This window comes from Opisthocomus hoazin, unplaced genomic scaffold (genome assembly GCF_030867145.1).
Source record: "Opisthocomus hoazin isolate bOpiHoa1 unplaced genomic scaffold, bOpiHoa1.hap1 HAP1_SCAFFOLD_53, whole genome shotgun sequence".
Lineage (NCBI taxonomy): Eukaryota > Metazoa > Chordata > Aves > Opisthocomiformes > Opisthocomidae > Opisthocomus > Opisthocomus hoazin.
In genome coordinates this window covers 158,064-173,420 of record NW_027449013.1, presented here as the reverse complement: position 1 = coordinate 173,420, position 15,357 = coordinate 158,064, and the positions used below count along the sequence as shown (strand labels likewise).

At 63.5% G+C, this 15,357-nt stretch overlaps 1 protein-coding gene across 1 annotated transcript in view; it reads left to right on the top strand.

The window, feature by feature from the left end:
* The window catches only part of LOC142360181 (MAP kinase-interacting serine/threonine-protein kinase 2-like), a 28,175-nt gene extending 15,623 nt beyond the window's left edge, over window positions 1-12,552 (top strand). Inside the window, 12 exon segments of the mRNA XM_075412419.1 lie at window positions 6,963-7,151; window positions 7,300-7,397; window positions 8,381-8,460; window positions 8,987-9,060; window positions 9,150-9,254; window positions 9,583-9,638; window positions 9,790-9,885; window positions 11,406-11,606; window positions 11,700-11,864; window positions 11,970-12,013; window positions 12,283-12,431; window positions 12,434-12,552. Of these exon segments, the coding sequence (XP_075268534.1) occupies window positions 6,963-7,151; window positions 7,300-7,397; window positions 8,381-8,460; window positions 8,987-9,060; window positions 9,150-9,254; window positions 9,583-9,638; window positions 9,790-9,885; window positions 11,406-11,606; window positions 11,700-11,864; window positions 11,970-12,013; window positions 12,283-12,431; window positions 12,434-12,552 (1,376 nt within the window).
* Window positions 12,553-15,357: the final 2,805 nt, after the last annotated feature.

The following is a 15,357-nucleotide window of genomic DNA, read 5'->3' as shown; positions in this document are numbered from 1 at the left end:
ACATGTGATTAAACTGTTAAAAATCAAGCTATTTAAGGATTCTTTACTGTCTTAAATCCCATTACAAGCAGTGCACTGTGTTGCCCTGTGGATACTGCATTCTCATGAGTGACCTGACTGGAAGTTTTCCTTTTCTTTCTAGTACAGGGATGCATTTATGAAGGCAAATCCAGGGTACAAGTGGTACCCCACAACAAACCACCATGTGACGGCTCAGACATCCCCTGTTGCAAACAGGAGAAATCCATGGGCTTTGCCTCAGACTCTGGGAGAGATTCACTAAGCCTGAGGAAAGAGACTACAAGGTGAAGAAATACCCCAGCGTCACTTCAGCGTGGCAGGTGAGATTTCCACCCATGTTGCTCAAACACAGCAGCTTCAGTTTGTTTGAGGATGCGGTGTTGGAATTGAACTGCAAGAGCAGTTTTCTCTACTGCACGTAGTACTGTAGTGCTGATACCTTTCATGTCCCAAATGCGGTTGCCAAGACTCGAGTTAAAACTCTACATAACAACCTAAAATTTTCCTTAGTGCATGATTGTTTTGAAGAGTCAAGTCCCGATCTGTGGCATATCATAACGCACACCCTGTATTGGGTCCAGATTTGACTGAAGCTTATTTCAGGGCTATCTGCTGTTGAAGATTTTCATTTTCTAGTCAAGAGGGAAAACGCTGGTTAGAGTGATTCACAGATCCGGTAATAACCTAACAGTACAATGTATGCTGTTAACCAGGTGTCCTTTATTACGGCGCCGGGCACACGGGGGATCTCTCCTCCAAACGTGTGCGCCAAACACCCTTTAATTTCAGGTTAAATAGAACTACAATATGCATATTAATCGTTATATTTCCGAGAGCGTATGAATCTATTCCAATTCTCCTTTAGCAGGTGTATTAGAGCTCCTGGGTAGTCTCTGGTGGTCTTAGGTCGTTACTTCATCTCTTTCAGTAGTCTTCCTCATTTGCCCGTGAGTTACATCCGGGGCGCTGCGCATGCTCGGTTCGTTCTATCTCGTTGCAAAACTGCAAAGCTGCTTTTCACTGGTTCTTGGTCGCAGCTCCTGCTCTTGTCACAGTCTTGTCCTTGCTAAGTTTGCTAATCTATAAGGAGAGCTTGCAACTTCCACACAGGTGCTTTGTTTAAAACTAGAAAATACCACTGCAGCTAGTTTGGTAAAGTGTCATGTTTCTTATTATTCCTTCTATCAAGAGGTGTTAAAGTTCTTGTGGATGAATGTACCACAGGCGAAAACTTTTTGTATTTAAATCAGTAGAACTGCTATTTAACTTCACTTAAAGAGTGCCCTGTTGTCTATTACATCTTGGAGAGGAAAACATAAAAAAAAATCAGATCTGTGACTAAGTGTAGGTGCAGTGCCTGAACGAATGAAAAGCAGGTCATCTCTCACTGGTGTCCACAGACAGCAGAACTGTTGCAGTCCTGACCTTGAAATACAGAGACATTGACATTAAATACTGGGACCTTAAGAACCTTGGCTTTTACATTGTCTTTCTATATCTCATTTTAGTTTGCTGCCACTCTTTTGTTTCGTTTGTCCCTTCACTTCCTTCATCCTCCTCCCTACTGAGATCTTGTTGAAGGCTAAGTTTTTGAAATCATTGCCTGTATTTGTGGGTATTGCTTGTTTTGCTGTAGATCTCTAGCTTTTTGCATAGCCTTGCTATGTCTGTGTTCGTGTGCTGCCCTCAGGTTTTTAGGTTTTGCCTTGACTTCCTTAATCTTCCTCCCTAGTTAAGTTTCTTTCTAAGTCGAAGGGTTTCCAGAGTGCCCTTGCTTTCTACATTGCGTTTCTGCAGCGGATTTACTTTGCTGCCATGGGTTATAAGTTTTGCCCTTTACTTCCTTAATCTCCTTCCTTATTTTAATGTTTGTGTGAAGTGTGAGGATTTCAAATCTGGTTTTCTTCAAGAGTTTTGTGTCATTCCTTAGTACTTACTTGTATTGTTCTATATTTTTCCTTTGTTTCTTTAATCTCTGTCGGTTTTTCACTTTTTGACATTCACTTTTTGGTCTTCCTTTCTGTTGTAGACATTCTGTCTTGGTTTGTGAAACTCCCCCAGGCACCAGTACAGGCTGGGGCGGCCCTGCTGTAGAGCAGCTCTGCGGAGAGGGACCTGGGTGTCTTGGTGGACGACAGGCTGACCATGAGCCAGCAGCGTGCCCTGGCTGCCAAGAAGGCCAATGGCATCCTGGGGTGCATTAGCAGGAGTGTGGCCAGCAGGACGAGGGAGGTTCTCCTTCCCCTCTACACCCTAGTTAGGCCTCATCTGGAGTGATCTGTTCAGTTCTGGGCTCCCCAGTTCAAGAAAGATGAGGAGCTACTGGAGAGAGTCCAGAGGAGGGTTAGGAGGATGATGAGGGGACTGCAGCATCTCTCCTACGAGGAAAGGCTGAGGGAGCTGGGCTTGTTCATCCTGGAGAAGAGAAGGCTGAGAGGGGACCTTAGAAATGCCTCTAAATATCTGCAGGGTGGGGGTCAGGAGGACAGGGCCCAACTCCGTTCAGTGGTGCCCAGCGATAGGACAAGGGGCAACGGGCACAAACTGGAGCAGAGGAAGCTCCAGCTGAACACGAGGAAGAACTTCTTGCCTCTGAGGGTGACAGAGCCCTGGCCCAGGCTGCCCAGGGAGGTTGTGGAGTCTCCTTCTCTGGAGATATTCCAGACCCGCCTGGACGTGATGCTGAGCAGCCTGCTCTGGGTGACCCTGCTTGGGCAGGGGGTTGGACTGGGTGACCCACAGAGGTCCCTTCCAACCCCGAACATTCCGTGATTCCGTGACCCACAGAGGTCCCTTCCAACCCCGAACATTCCGTGATTCCGTGACTCACAGAGCGCCCTGGCAACCCCCAAACATTCCGTGGTTCCGTGGTTCAGTTGAGTGTGCAGGGAGCGTGCAGGGAGTGTGCAGAGAGGCCAGGCGTGCACAGGGAGCAAGTCGTGAGCGTGGAGCGTGAGCAGTGACCATGCAAGGAGCATGCGGTAAGTGTGCATTAAGCGTGCAGTGAGTGTGCAGACAGGCCAGGAGCGTGCAGGGAGCTTTCTACGATGGCACGACTGGTTGGGTAGAGGAGGGGAGAGCCGTGGGTGATGTCTGCCTCGACTTCAGCAAGGCTTTCGACACGGTCTCCCATCACATCCTCCTAGGGAAGCTCAGGCAGTGTGGGCTGGACGAGTGGTCGGTGAGGTGGATTGAGAACTGGCTGAATGGCAGAGTTCAGGGGGTTGTCATCAGCGGCGCTGAGTCTGGTTGGAGGCCGGTAACTAGCGGTGTGCCCCGGGGGTCAGTACTGGGCCCGGCCTTGTTTAACTTCTTCATCAGTGACCCGGATGAAGAGTTAGAGTGTACCCTCAGCAAGTTTGCTGATGACACCAAACTGGGAGGAGTGGTGGGTACACCAGCAGGCTGTGCTGCCATTCAGCGTGACCTGGACAGGCTGGAGAGGTGGGCAGAGAGGAACCTGATGAGGTTCAACAAAGGCAAATGCAGGGTCCTGCCCCTGGGGAGGAACAGCCCCAGGCACCAGTACAGGCTGGGGCGGCCCTGCTGGAGAGCAGCTCTGCGGAGAGGGACCTGGGTGTCCTGGTGGACGACAGGCTGACCATGAGCCAGCAGCGTGCCCTGGCTGCCAAGAAGGCCAATGGCATCCTGGGGTGCATTAGCAGGAGTGTCGCTAATTGGGGCGCCCTCGTTAGCAGCGCTAATGTAGAGCAGGGCGCTGATTGCCCCGGCTGCGAGGGGCGCGGGATTTGGGGGGGCTTGGGGGGTCCCGACCCCCCCGCTCTGGCCCCACTGGCACTTTGGGGGGGGGGGGGCACACCCGAACTGCGGGGAGGGGGGCGGAGCGTGACGCGGTGCCCGGGAGGGGCGGGGCATGGGGGGGCGGGGCGATGGCGGCTCGGGAGGGGGCGAGCAGCCAATAGGCGGTGCAGGCGGTGACGTCATGCGCAGCCATTGGCCGAGGCGCCGCCGCTCGGCGCGTGCGTTCTGAGCCCGGGTCGGCGTCAAGCGATACGTGGGGTGGGGGGGAGGGGAGGGGGGGACACCCGCGCCGTGACAGGCTCCCACGGTGCCACCCAGCCGGGGTGGGGCCGGGGTGGGGGGGGGCTGTGCTGTGACCCCCTGCTGCGCGCAGGCCTCGCGGCTGAGCACCGCCCCGCTCGTGACATGTGTGGGCTGTGGGGGGGGGGGAACCCAGGGGGTGTCCGTGGGGCTCCCCGCACCCCGCCTGGTGCAGCCAGGGGGGGGCTGTGGGGGTCCCCGCCCCTGGGCGCAGCGTGGGGGGTGGGGTGGGGGTGTGTCCCCGCGGGGGGGCGGTGTCACACGGCGGGGGCGGGGCGTGGGGGCGGAGCCGCCACCATAAAGCTGCGGGGGGGGGGGCGGGGGCACGTCCCCTCCCGGCGGTGCGGAGCGATGCGGAGCGGAGCGGGCTGCGGTACCCCCGGCAGCGGCGGCTCTGCGGGGCCGGTGAGCGCCGGGGGGGTTTTGGGACCAGGGGGGCTCCGTGCGGGCCCCGTGTGGGCCACAGCCCCCTGACACCCGCCCCCCCCGGTCTCCTCTCTCCACAGGTCTCGGCCTACCCTCGGCCCCCCCCCGATGGCTCTGCCCGCCCCTCCGCATCCCTCCCCCCCCTCCCGGTTTATTTTCCTGTTTTTGTTGGTTGGTTGGTTGGGCTTTTTCCTACCCCGCGCCCCTCCCTTGTTTCTCCCTTCCCCCTGCCCGCAGCAAGATGGTGCAGAAGGAATCTGAGATCCCCGGTTTCCACCGCTCCTTCAAGGTAAGGGGGTGCTCCCCGCCCCCGTGATGCTCCGGAGGGGGTAGGGGTTTGGGGTGCTCCGGGGGGGGATGGGAGGGTGCGGGGTTGGGGTGCGGGTCCGCGGCGGCTGGATCCCCTGCCCGGGGTGGGGGGGGGGGCACGGACACACATCAGCGACCTCCCCCTTCCCCCCCCCCCCCGAGGAGAGAGGGGAGCGCCCAGGGTGATGCCACCCAACCCGGGCCGCAGGACCCCCATGTCCCGCCGGCCCGGGGGTCGGGGTGCTCCCCGAGGGGGGGTCAGACACTCCACACACCCCCCCCCCCCCCACAGCAAGGCTTTGCTCACCCCGCTGCAGCTCCCACGGGTGTCCCCCGTGGGGTGGGTCAGAGGGTGGGCTGCATGTTCCCCCCCCCCCCCCCAGCTGCACTCATTCACCGCACGTCTGCGAGCAGGGGGTGGGGGGCTGCCGGGCCCAGCCCGGGACCTGTTGTGCGAGGGCCAGATCCTGGCAGGGGGTCTGCAGCCAGGGCACCAGGACCCCCGTGCCTCCCGGTCACTGTCAGGCGAGGGGGGTGCGAGGGGGGGGTCTGGGTCCCCCAAACGCTCTCGTCAGCCGGGCAACTTCGTGGGAGCTTTGTTTAGTTTGGCTCCCGGGGCTGCGAGGGATGCTGGGACCTCACCCGAAACCTGCCCGGCTTATTTTAGCTGACACCTAATCCTGCTCTGAGGACTTCTGGCTGGGGTTTGGGCACCCCCTCCATCCCCCCCTCCATCCCCCCCTCCGTTCCCCCACCCCGGGTGGTTGGGGACCAGGACGGGGGGGACACGGGGGACACCTCGGATGCGCTGCCGGAGCCGCCGCGCAGCGTCTGCCCTGTGTGTCCCATCCCCCAAACCTTTTGTGCGCCGGTGCTGCGGCAGCGGGCAGGGCCCCCTGTCCCCCGTGTACACCCCTGGTGCCCCCCCCCGGGAGGCCTCATCCTGCCCGTGGTGCAGGGACTTGGGCCCGAGCCGCTCATCCCCGCCATGACATGGGGGCCTTGGGGGGGGCTGGAGGGTGACACCGCACTCCGCAAACCCTGATACTGACTTTTTTTAGGGGGGTGAGGGGGGAATCTGGCCAAACGCTGCGCAGGAGCGTTTTCAGGCATCAGGAGTGGTGCTTGGTTGGGGGGAGATGCTCGTGGCATCCCTGCACCGCGATGGGGACCCCCCGGCCCCTCGAGAGCCGCCCCGGCAGCAAACAGGCGCTCTCGGGCTGTTTCTGGCGGCGGTGGCCGGGGCTGGCTGCTCCCGCGCCGCGCTGGGGCTGGCAGCCGGCCCGGGCACCGGGGCGGGTTGGGGAACGCCGCCGGGAGCTGCTGCCTCCACCCAAACAGATTTCGTAACCCCGCGGAGGACGGGGCCCTTTCGCCTCGCGGCCGGGTGCCCCCAGCACTGCCCCGTCCCGCGGTGGGGTGGCTCGGGGGGGGCTGAAGTTCCCCATGTCCCCTTTGGGGTGCTGGGGGCGGAGGCGCTGGGTTTGGGGTGGGGGAGGCAGTGGTTCCCACACCCATCACCCATGCGGGGTGCAGGGAGGGTTGGGAGCGGGGCCCGATCCTGCCAGGTCACAGGCATCACGCAGCCACGGGCACGGCGCTCACCGGAGCGGCGCTGAGTGGGCTCCGGCCCCCCGTGACCTTGCGGGGAGGTGGGAGGACGCGGTGCGGTGGCTCCAGAGCCCGTCCTGCCCTGTGGCTCTTCGTCCTCCCCCCCTCGCTGTAGTTCAGGTCAGGGTGGATGTTCGGGGCTGGGTTGGTACGCGCAGCCCCAGTCCCTCTCATCATCGCCCGCGTGCCGGCCTGGGGCTGCTGGCACAGAGGCATGACCCCGCGGCAACATCCCCGGCAGGAGACGTGGTCAAACCCTTCCTCCTCCTCCTCCTCCTCCTCCTCTTCCTCCGGCTCTGCTGCATCCCTCTGGCAGCAGGGCCATGAGCCGGTGCCCTGCACGAGCAGAGCGTGTGCCAAGGCCAGCGGCGTGCCTGGACCGGGCGGGCGGCGGCGGCTGGTCCAGCGACTGCCGTCTCACTCGTGTTCTTGGCCCTTGCAGGAACAAAACCCCTTCGAGCTGGCGTTTGACCTGGAGCCCGTCTTCGAGTGCCCTGGACCTCGGGATGTCGGCCCTCTGCATTCCCTCGAAGGCGTTGAGGGGCTGTCCCAGGGGTGGCGATGCTGGGGGGAGCGCAGGGTGGCTGGGGGTGACTCAGGCCAGTGGCTTTGCTCCGGCGCAGATGTGCCTTTGAGTCAGCCCATCGACATCCCCAGCACCAAGAAAAGGAACAAGAAGCAGCACTGCAGAGCCACCGACAGCTTCTCCGGCAGGTTCGAAGGTGAGCGGGGCTGCCCAGGGACCCCAGGGGTCCCCCCCCCCGGGCTGCGGCAGGGCTGGGGCCCTCCTGGTGTCCCCAGGCTCGGGGACAGCCGTGGTGTCCCGTGCCGCGGTGGGGCCAGCAGCTCAGCCGCCCTCTCTCCTGCCAGATGTTTACTGGCTGCACGACGAGGTGCTGGGAGAAGGGGCCCAAGGCAGAGTCCAGTCCTGCGTTAACCTCGTCACCAACAAGGAGTACGCAGTGAAGGTAAAGCTCTGCGGCTTGGGGCTGCAGAGCCGGCTCCTGCCCACCCCCTGTCTCAGTTTCCCCTTCTGCCCTCCACATCCTGGGCTCCTGGCTCTCCTGGCTGTGCGGAGCTGGCACAGGACGACGGTTTCACGGGGTAGAGGGGATGGAGAGGGGCAGGAGCGGGGCAGGGCCAGGCCACGCAGGTGGCACGCTGTCCTCTGCCACCGCCCAGCTGCAGGACCTTGGTCAACCCCCTTAGCCACGCTCCTATCCCTGTAAATTAGGGCAGACGCGAGATTAAATTAACGCTTGCGCCGCGTCTAGGGACTTGGGGCAAGCAGGGGCATGTGGTGCGGCAGGGTGGCCAGCCCCCGCTCGCCCCAGGGAGGTCTTCGTGCCCCCGCGAACAATGGAGGGGTCAGGGGGTGAGCCAGCTGCTTTTTGGGGCTGGGGATGGTGGTGCCGCATCCCTGCACCCCACAGGCTCCCAGTCACGGCGTGGGGGGGCTGGGACAGGCCCTGTGTCCAAACGCAAGGGGCACTTGGCTTCCCCTTTTGGGTGCCCAAGGAGGGAAACTGAGGCAGGGGGAGGGCTGCATGGTGGTTGGGTGTTCAGTGTGCCCCAAAGGGCTGGGGGTCAGTGGGACCACCCAGCTCTCCCCCGTGGGTGGAGACCCCCTGCTCACCCCATGGCACGTCCACCAGGCACCCACTGTGCCAGCGCCCAGCGGGGCGAAGGGCCGTGCTCCGCTGCCGGGGCGGCTGCGCCGGGGCTCGGCCGCAGAGCTCGCCTTGGCTGCGGGCCCCGGGAGGGAGCGGCTTGGCCCTGCTGCCGGGAACAGCCTGTTCTGCTTCTTTAACCCCTTCGGGCATCCCCCGCCTGCCTCTGCCTGGCCCCGGGGGTCCCCAGCGCCGGGTGGGTTGGGGCGCGGTGGTTGCTGGCCCCGGTCCCTCCCCAGCAGCGGTGCCTCTCCCTGAGTCTCGCCCGCTTTGCCTTGCAGATCATCGAGAAGCGCCAGGGCGACGTCTGCAGCGGGGTCTTACGGGAGGTGGCGATGCTGAATCTGTGCCAGGGACACAGGTACCGCAGGGCAGCCGCCGTCCCCATCCCCCACCGTGGGCACAGGGCGCGGGCTGAGACCGGGCTGGCGCTCGAGACACCCATGGGCGGCAGGCAGGCCGCCCTCCTGCGCGGCTCTCCCTCCGCGTGGCCTCGCCGGGAGCATCCCGAGGCGACGTGGAGCCGCTTGCCATGACGACGGGGCCGCGGCGGCCGAGTTGGAGCAGTGCCGAGGGGCGAGCCGAGCTGCCGCCGCGGCGTTCGCCGTCCCGCCGCGGAGAGCTGCTGAGCGGGGCTGTTTCTGGAGCGGGGCGAGCGAGCCAGGAGGGTCTGCGAGCAATTAGGGAGCGGGGCCCGGCGCTGGAAGCCCCTCTCCCCACTGGAATGTGGCTGGGGGCCCCAGCCGCGTGGTTTCAGTCGCTGGAAACCCGATTTTCTCCTCCGTTGGCCCTCCCCCGGGGAGCCGTGTGGGGTGGGGGGCTGCGGGGAGGGGGGGACCCCGCGATCTTTTTAGGGGGATGCCAGGCTGACGCCGCTGTCCCCGCAGGAACATCCTGCAGCTGATCGAGTTCTTCGAGGAGGAGGAGAGGTTTTACCTGGTGCTTGAGAAGATGAGGGGAGGTGAGTGCGGTGCCGGGGCGGGGGGAGCGGGGGCGGCAGGAGCCCCCCCAACACCCACGAGCCCCCACTCCGCTCTCGCCCGGCCGCAGGCTCCATCCTGACCCACATCCAACAGAGAAGCCGCTTGAACGAGCTGGAGGCCAGCACGGTGGTGCGGGACATCGCCAGCGCCCTGCACTTTTTGCACAGCAGAGGTGAGCCGAGCCACCCCGGGGTGCAGCCGTGCCCCCCCCAGCCGGGGGGTGCTGCCCCCCCCTCCTGCCCAGGGAGCAGGGGCCGGTGCCGGCCGCGGGCGCGCAGGGTCAGGCCCGGCTGCGTCGTGTTGTCGTGGTGCGGAGTCTGCTCCTCCGGTTTGGCCGGGACTCGGGGCCAGCAGCAATTTGTGCCCTTCGCCATGACGCGGGCGGTGATTTGGGGTGGGGAGGGAGGGGTCCCTGCGCCACCCCCAGACCTTCTGCTGTGGAAATCTTGGAGGGGGGGGGGCAGGCTTTTCCACTCATCGCCTCTTCTCCCCCCTCCCAGGAATTGCTCACAGGGATCTAAAACCGGGAAATATTCTGTGCGAGCGCCTGGACCAGGTGAGCGGGGAGCAGGGGGTGGTGCCGGGGCTGGGGGGGCCCTGGTTCCCCGCGGGGGATGCTGCTGCAGCAGCTGGGGCGCGAACGCGGGGCTGAGGGTACCCGGGGGCTGCTGGGGGGGGTCACTGACCGCTGCTCCCCCCCTCCCCAGGTCTCCCCGGTGAAGATCTGTGACTTCGGCCTGGCAAGTGGCATCAAACTGAAGGGGAATTGCTCCCCCATTTCCACCCCGGAGCTGCTCTCGCCGGTAAGCGTGCAGACCATGGGGCAGGGGGGGTATAATGTCGATGGGGGGTGTCCTGGGGGAGGGGTGGGTGTTGTGGAATGTCCATGGAGGGGGGAATGTCCCTGGTGGGGCTCCCCCAGGCTTTGGGGCTGCGTGCAGCCCCCCGCTGCTCATCGCTCCCGTCGCTGCGGGACCCCCCTCGGCGGCGGTGGGCGAGATGCGGTTCTGTAACGCGGGGGGGCCGGGCAGCGCAGGGGGGGCTGGCGCAGAGCCCGGGCTGCCGTGAGCCTTAGCAACAGCCGGCCCCGGCGGAGGCAGCTGCGCAGAGGCTGCGCTTTCGGGGAGAAGTGGGTCAGGCGAGGGGCTGGGGGGGCCACCGTGATCCCCCCCACTCCGGTTGTGGGTGAGAGGGGGCTGGGGCTGCTTGCGTGCGGTGCAGCCCCTGCAGGGTGGGCACCCCGAAAGCTTCTGGGGTGCCCCTGCGTTGCAAGGAGCTGTCTCACATTTGGGGGGGGGCACATACCAAGCCTGCCTCCCCCTGCAGAAAGCCCTGCTCCCCTTATCACCAGCAGCAGGGCCCCCCCCCGCGCAGGTGTTGCCCTGTGCCCCGCTGTTTTCGGGGTGCTCACGGTGTTTCCAGGGTGCTCACGTGCTGGGGGGGGGGCAGACCCTGGCCCACGCGGGGTGCCCAACAGCAGAGGGGGGGCCAAAACACCCCCCCCCCCCTTGTTCCTCCGCGTTTCCCCTCCCCCAGGGGGAGGACCTGAATTTCTGAGGTGTCCCGAGTTTCCCGTTCTCAGCAGCGGGGGCAGAGGGGGGTGGGTGCTGTGGTCCCTGCCGGGTGGAAGCCCATGCAGGGTGCTGCGGGTTGGGCTTGCGTGGGTGTTTTTCTTCTTCTTGCGGTGGCATCAGCTGCCGAGGCCGGCGAGGCGTCTCGTTTGGAGGCCTCTCGTTATGTTACGGGGTGATTATCTGCTGGCTGCAGCTCTGCTCTCCCCTGGTCACGAGGCGGTGCGGGCTGCAGGTTGGGTCACGTGCGCTGGAAAGCCCCAGAGCCCCGGGAGCCGTGGGGGAACCATGGGGGAACGGGACCGCTGGCTCTCGCCTCGCATCAGCGTTAACTCCTCCGGCACCGGATCCGGCGCCCGCTGCGGCGGCCCTGCCCGCGTCAGGCAGGGGAACAGGCAGAGCCGGCTCCGTCCCCGCCGCCCGCCCGCCATGTCCCGGGCGATGGGACGGACGCTGCCCCGCTGAGCCGGCCCGGTGGCGGCAGTGCTGGGGGGCAGTCCGGGGGGGTGTTGCACCCCTTTAGGGTTTTATTTTTTTCGGGGTGGCAGGGCTGTGACATCCCCCGCGTGGCGATGGGAAACCTGGCCGGGATGATCTGCCCTGCCAGGACCAAACCCGGGAAGCGGCCGTGTCTGCACCCTCATTTTGGAGGGGGTAGCCCCTTAGTTCTGGCAGACACCCCCCCCCCTGCCTCTCAGCTCTGCCCCATCGCTCCCCTGTCCTTTGGGGCTCACCCCCGCCTCTCCCCGCAGTGCGGCACCCCCGAGTACATGGCCCCGGAGGTGGTGGAAAATTTTTACAGGAACAAGAATGCGCCCACCTACGACAAGCGCTGCGACCTGTGGAGCCTGGGCGTCGTCCTGTACTTCATGCTGAGCGGGTACCCCCCCTTCGTGGGCCGCTGCAGCTCCAGCTGCGACTGGGACGACGGCAAGTCGTGCTACACCTGCGAGGTGCGTGGCAGACCCCGGCAGTGCCGAAACCCGCCGCTGGTTTGGCAGCACCCCTCCCAGCTCAGCCCCTTTTTTATTTACCCCCCCACCCAGGTGATGCTCTTGGAGAGCATCCAGGAAGGGAAGTACGAGTTTCCTGACAAGGACTGGGCGCACATCTCCTCTGGGGCCAAAGATCTCATTTCCAGGCTGCTGGTGACAGATGCCAAGAAGCGGCTCAGTGCGGCCCAGGTCCTGGAGCACCCCTGGGTGCAGGGGGTGAGTGCTGCTGCCCCCCCTCCCCCCCTCCACTCCCCAATGCCGGGGTGGGGGGACACCCCATTGCGGGGTGCTTGGCTCTGACCTGGCTGCGTTTCGTTGCAGTGTGCCCTGGATAACACCCTGCTGACCCCCATCATCTTGCAGAGGTGAGCGTGGGTGGCCCTGGGGTGGGGGTGGGGGACACATTCCAGCCCCCCAAATCCTGGCTCCTCTCCCCAGTGAGCTGCTCTCAGCTCTGCTTGGCTGCGGCTCTCGCCATCTGGGCAGCGGTTGCAGCACGTGATTCGGGCTGGAGCCGTGTTTTTGGTGCCTGACCCATCTGGCGTGGCATGCGCGTGAGGGGACACCCCGATATTTGCCCCCCAACCTCCCTCCAGCCCCCCGCATCCCACCCTGAGCCGCTTTCTCCCCGCAGGAAGAGCAGTGCCAAAGAGCTCACCTCCTTCGCCGCAGAGGCCGTCGCCGTCAGCCGCCAGCTGACATGGTGTGACAAGGATGAGGAAGAGGAGGCGGAGGAGGAAGCACGACCCGTCACCATCAGTGCTACCTCATGGGCCATGCAGCTCTACCCCCTCCTGAGTCCAAGCTGGTGGCCAAGCAGTGGCAGAAGTGCAACCTGGTCAAGGCGGTGGCTGCTGGGCAGCACCTGGTAGCCCCCGTGGTCCTGGTGGCTGACCAAGCGTGAGCTGCACCCCTCGGACCTGCTGTACCCCACGTCCCCCCCATCCTCCTTCTTTCTTCCCTCCCCCCCCAGCCCCCACCATTTCTGGCTAGTGACAAGATCAGGACTCGTCCCTGTGGCTGGTTTCCAGGGTTTTGCTGATCTTGTAGGTCTGGGGTTGGGAGGGTTTCTTGAAGATCTGTTTTTTAAGGTATTAAATCATTAAGGTTGCTTCACCCAGGACATCTGACTGACACACGGACTTTTGTTTCCCCGACTCTTGGTTTCTCCTCTGAGATTTTTTCCTCCCTCCCTGACACCAAAGGACTCTTTGTATCCGCGGCCGCTTTGCCGAGTTCAGCTCATTTCATGCTGTGAACAAAAGGCCCTCGGTCGCGTTTTCGACAACGGGAGTTGCGTTTTAACCTCGTCCCTCCCTTCGGAGCTGCGGGTCTTTCTCCGATGTTGGGGTCGATCCCACAAACCCCCCCTCCCGGGGGTCTGGGAGGCATCTCCCGGGCGCAGGGACCCCCGCCGTCCCGTGCTCGGGGGCATCCCCGGCTGCGCTTCGAGGGGCTGCGGCAGGCAGGGAGCAGCTCAGGCCGGGGAGAGACGGTGCCAGCGAGGGAGCAGCTCCCCGTCCCACTGAGCCGCCCTCTCTCCTCGGCAGCCTGCTTTCAGAGTAAGCTGTTCACCCCTTTTTTTTCTTTTTTTTTTTTTTTTTTTTTTTTAATGTTTTTAAACTGCTAGCTGTGCTTTTCTGCAGGGCATGGAGAAATGTCTTCCTTTCCCCCCGCGCTCCGGCCGGCGGCTCCCCGGGGGTAAGGTCAGAGCCGGGGGGATGCTCAGGCGCCTGGGGCCGTGCTCTTGCGCTGGGTCGGGCGTTGCACCCCTGTTTGTGGAGGGGGGGGCTCACCAGTGGCTGGTGGAGGTGCAGGGCAGGATGAGGTCTCCAGGGGGGCTGGAGCAGCCAGAAAATATTACCCCTGCGGGAATAGCGGGGTGCTCTGTGGGAAGGGAAGGACCCCCCTTTAAAGAGCACTGGGACTCGCAGGGCAGTGTGACCTGGCGTGGCTTTGGGCTGTCCCCGAGGCTGCCGTGGCCGGAGGGTCTGGGGGTGCCGAGGGTGCCGAGTGCCCCAGGATGTGCCGGTGGGCGAGCGGCCGGGCTGGTGGCAGCACCCGAGGGCCACGGCACTGGGGAGCAGCTTGGGAAGGGCTCGGGATGCGGGGCCGGAGGGTTTGGGGTCGCGGCGGCAGTGCAGGGTGGGACGGGTGGCTGGGGAGAGCTGGGCATGCGTGTTCATGTGTGTGCATCTGTGTTCATGTGTGTTCATGCATGGAGTCACGCTTTCCTCGGAGCTTGCTTTGGGGAAGGGAGGGAATGCTCGCGGGGGAGGGCCTGGGGGTGCTGAACTGGGACGAGGCCCTTGGCTGGTTTCTGCGGAGCGGGGCCGGATCTGTCCGGGTGAGCCAGCAGCGCCCGTGCTGGGGGCCGGGCTGGCCTCCAGCTCGTCCGAACCCCCCCTGGCACCACGCCGGAGGGGCAAAGCCCCGCTGCCTGCCGCGCGTCGTGCCACCGAGCTGCGCCCGCCGCCGTCCCCGCGCCTCACCGGGAGGGAGGGTGCCCCTTCGTTAGCGATCTCCTCTCCCTTCCAGCTTAATGCTTTGAGCTGTATACTCTGAAAAAGCAGCCTCGGCCCATCGCGTGCACAGGGGAAGGCTTTGGGAGCTTGCTGTGAGCCGGGGAAGAGACTCCCCCCAGGTCTTCAGCCGAGGACAGTCACTGTCTCTGAAAGCAAAACAAAGTTCTCCTTTTTGTTTGAAGACTGCTGACAGCAAAACTATGCAATATCTGTTGTTTTTTGTTTCAGGGAGGTGTGTGTGAGTGAGCTTGGGACATGGTGATCTCGGGTGTTGATGGAGCTTGGGGCAGGGACCGTCTTTTCTGGCCCTTCCCGGCCCTTCTGCCGAGCGGCGTCGGTGGGTTGGGAGGGTGCTCCCCCCAAAACTGCCTCTGCCTTCTCCCCTGGGTGCCCCCGGTCCCACCACACAGGGTGGGGAGGAGCAGGGCAGCGGCGAGGGGAGACCCCCAGCACAGGCACCGCAACACCCCAGAGAAGCCTCCTTTAAAGGAAAAAAAAGAAATCCATCTTGATTGTACATTGTTACTTTTTATAGCTTATTTTGTCTTATCAGTTGTCGATAATTCCTTATTGTCTTATAGTAAGAAATACCGAACGCTGTACAGTACGCGATGCCTTGAGCTGGTGTTGTGGAAGCTGTTGTTAATGCTGCACGCCGCAGCCTTTTTTAAAAAAGAAAAAAATCTCGGAAGGGGATGGCAGGGGGAAGTCTCTCCCGTGATTTTTTGGCCCCCGTGCTGGTGTTGGCAGACTGAATTTCCCTCTCTTCCCATGCGTAAGGCCGAGCTCTTCCACAGAGAAATGTGGTACACGCTCTGCCTGCGGCGGGTGCGTGGCCGGGGGGCCGTGCGCTGGGCCGGAGCTCGTCCCCGTGGGCGCGTTGCCCACGCGTGGGCATCCTCGGCTGGGCCTTTGCGGCGAGGCGGTGGACGTGCCGGCGAGCATCCGAGCTCTTCGCTGGTCGCTCGGCCCAGGCTTGGCTTTGTGTTGCGGCTCGGGGGGGTCGGTTTTGGACCCGGCGCTCCTGGCGTGGCACTCGGGGTCTGGAGGGGACCTGTGCCGCGGGGCTGGCGAGCTCCTGGCAGCTCCGGCGTGCGGGCCAGGGTCGGCATCTCTAGAGAAGTTTTAAGGAAGGGAAGGGACCGGCATGGCTGAGCCGAGACCATCTGGTCAGACCAAAGGGC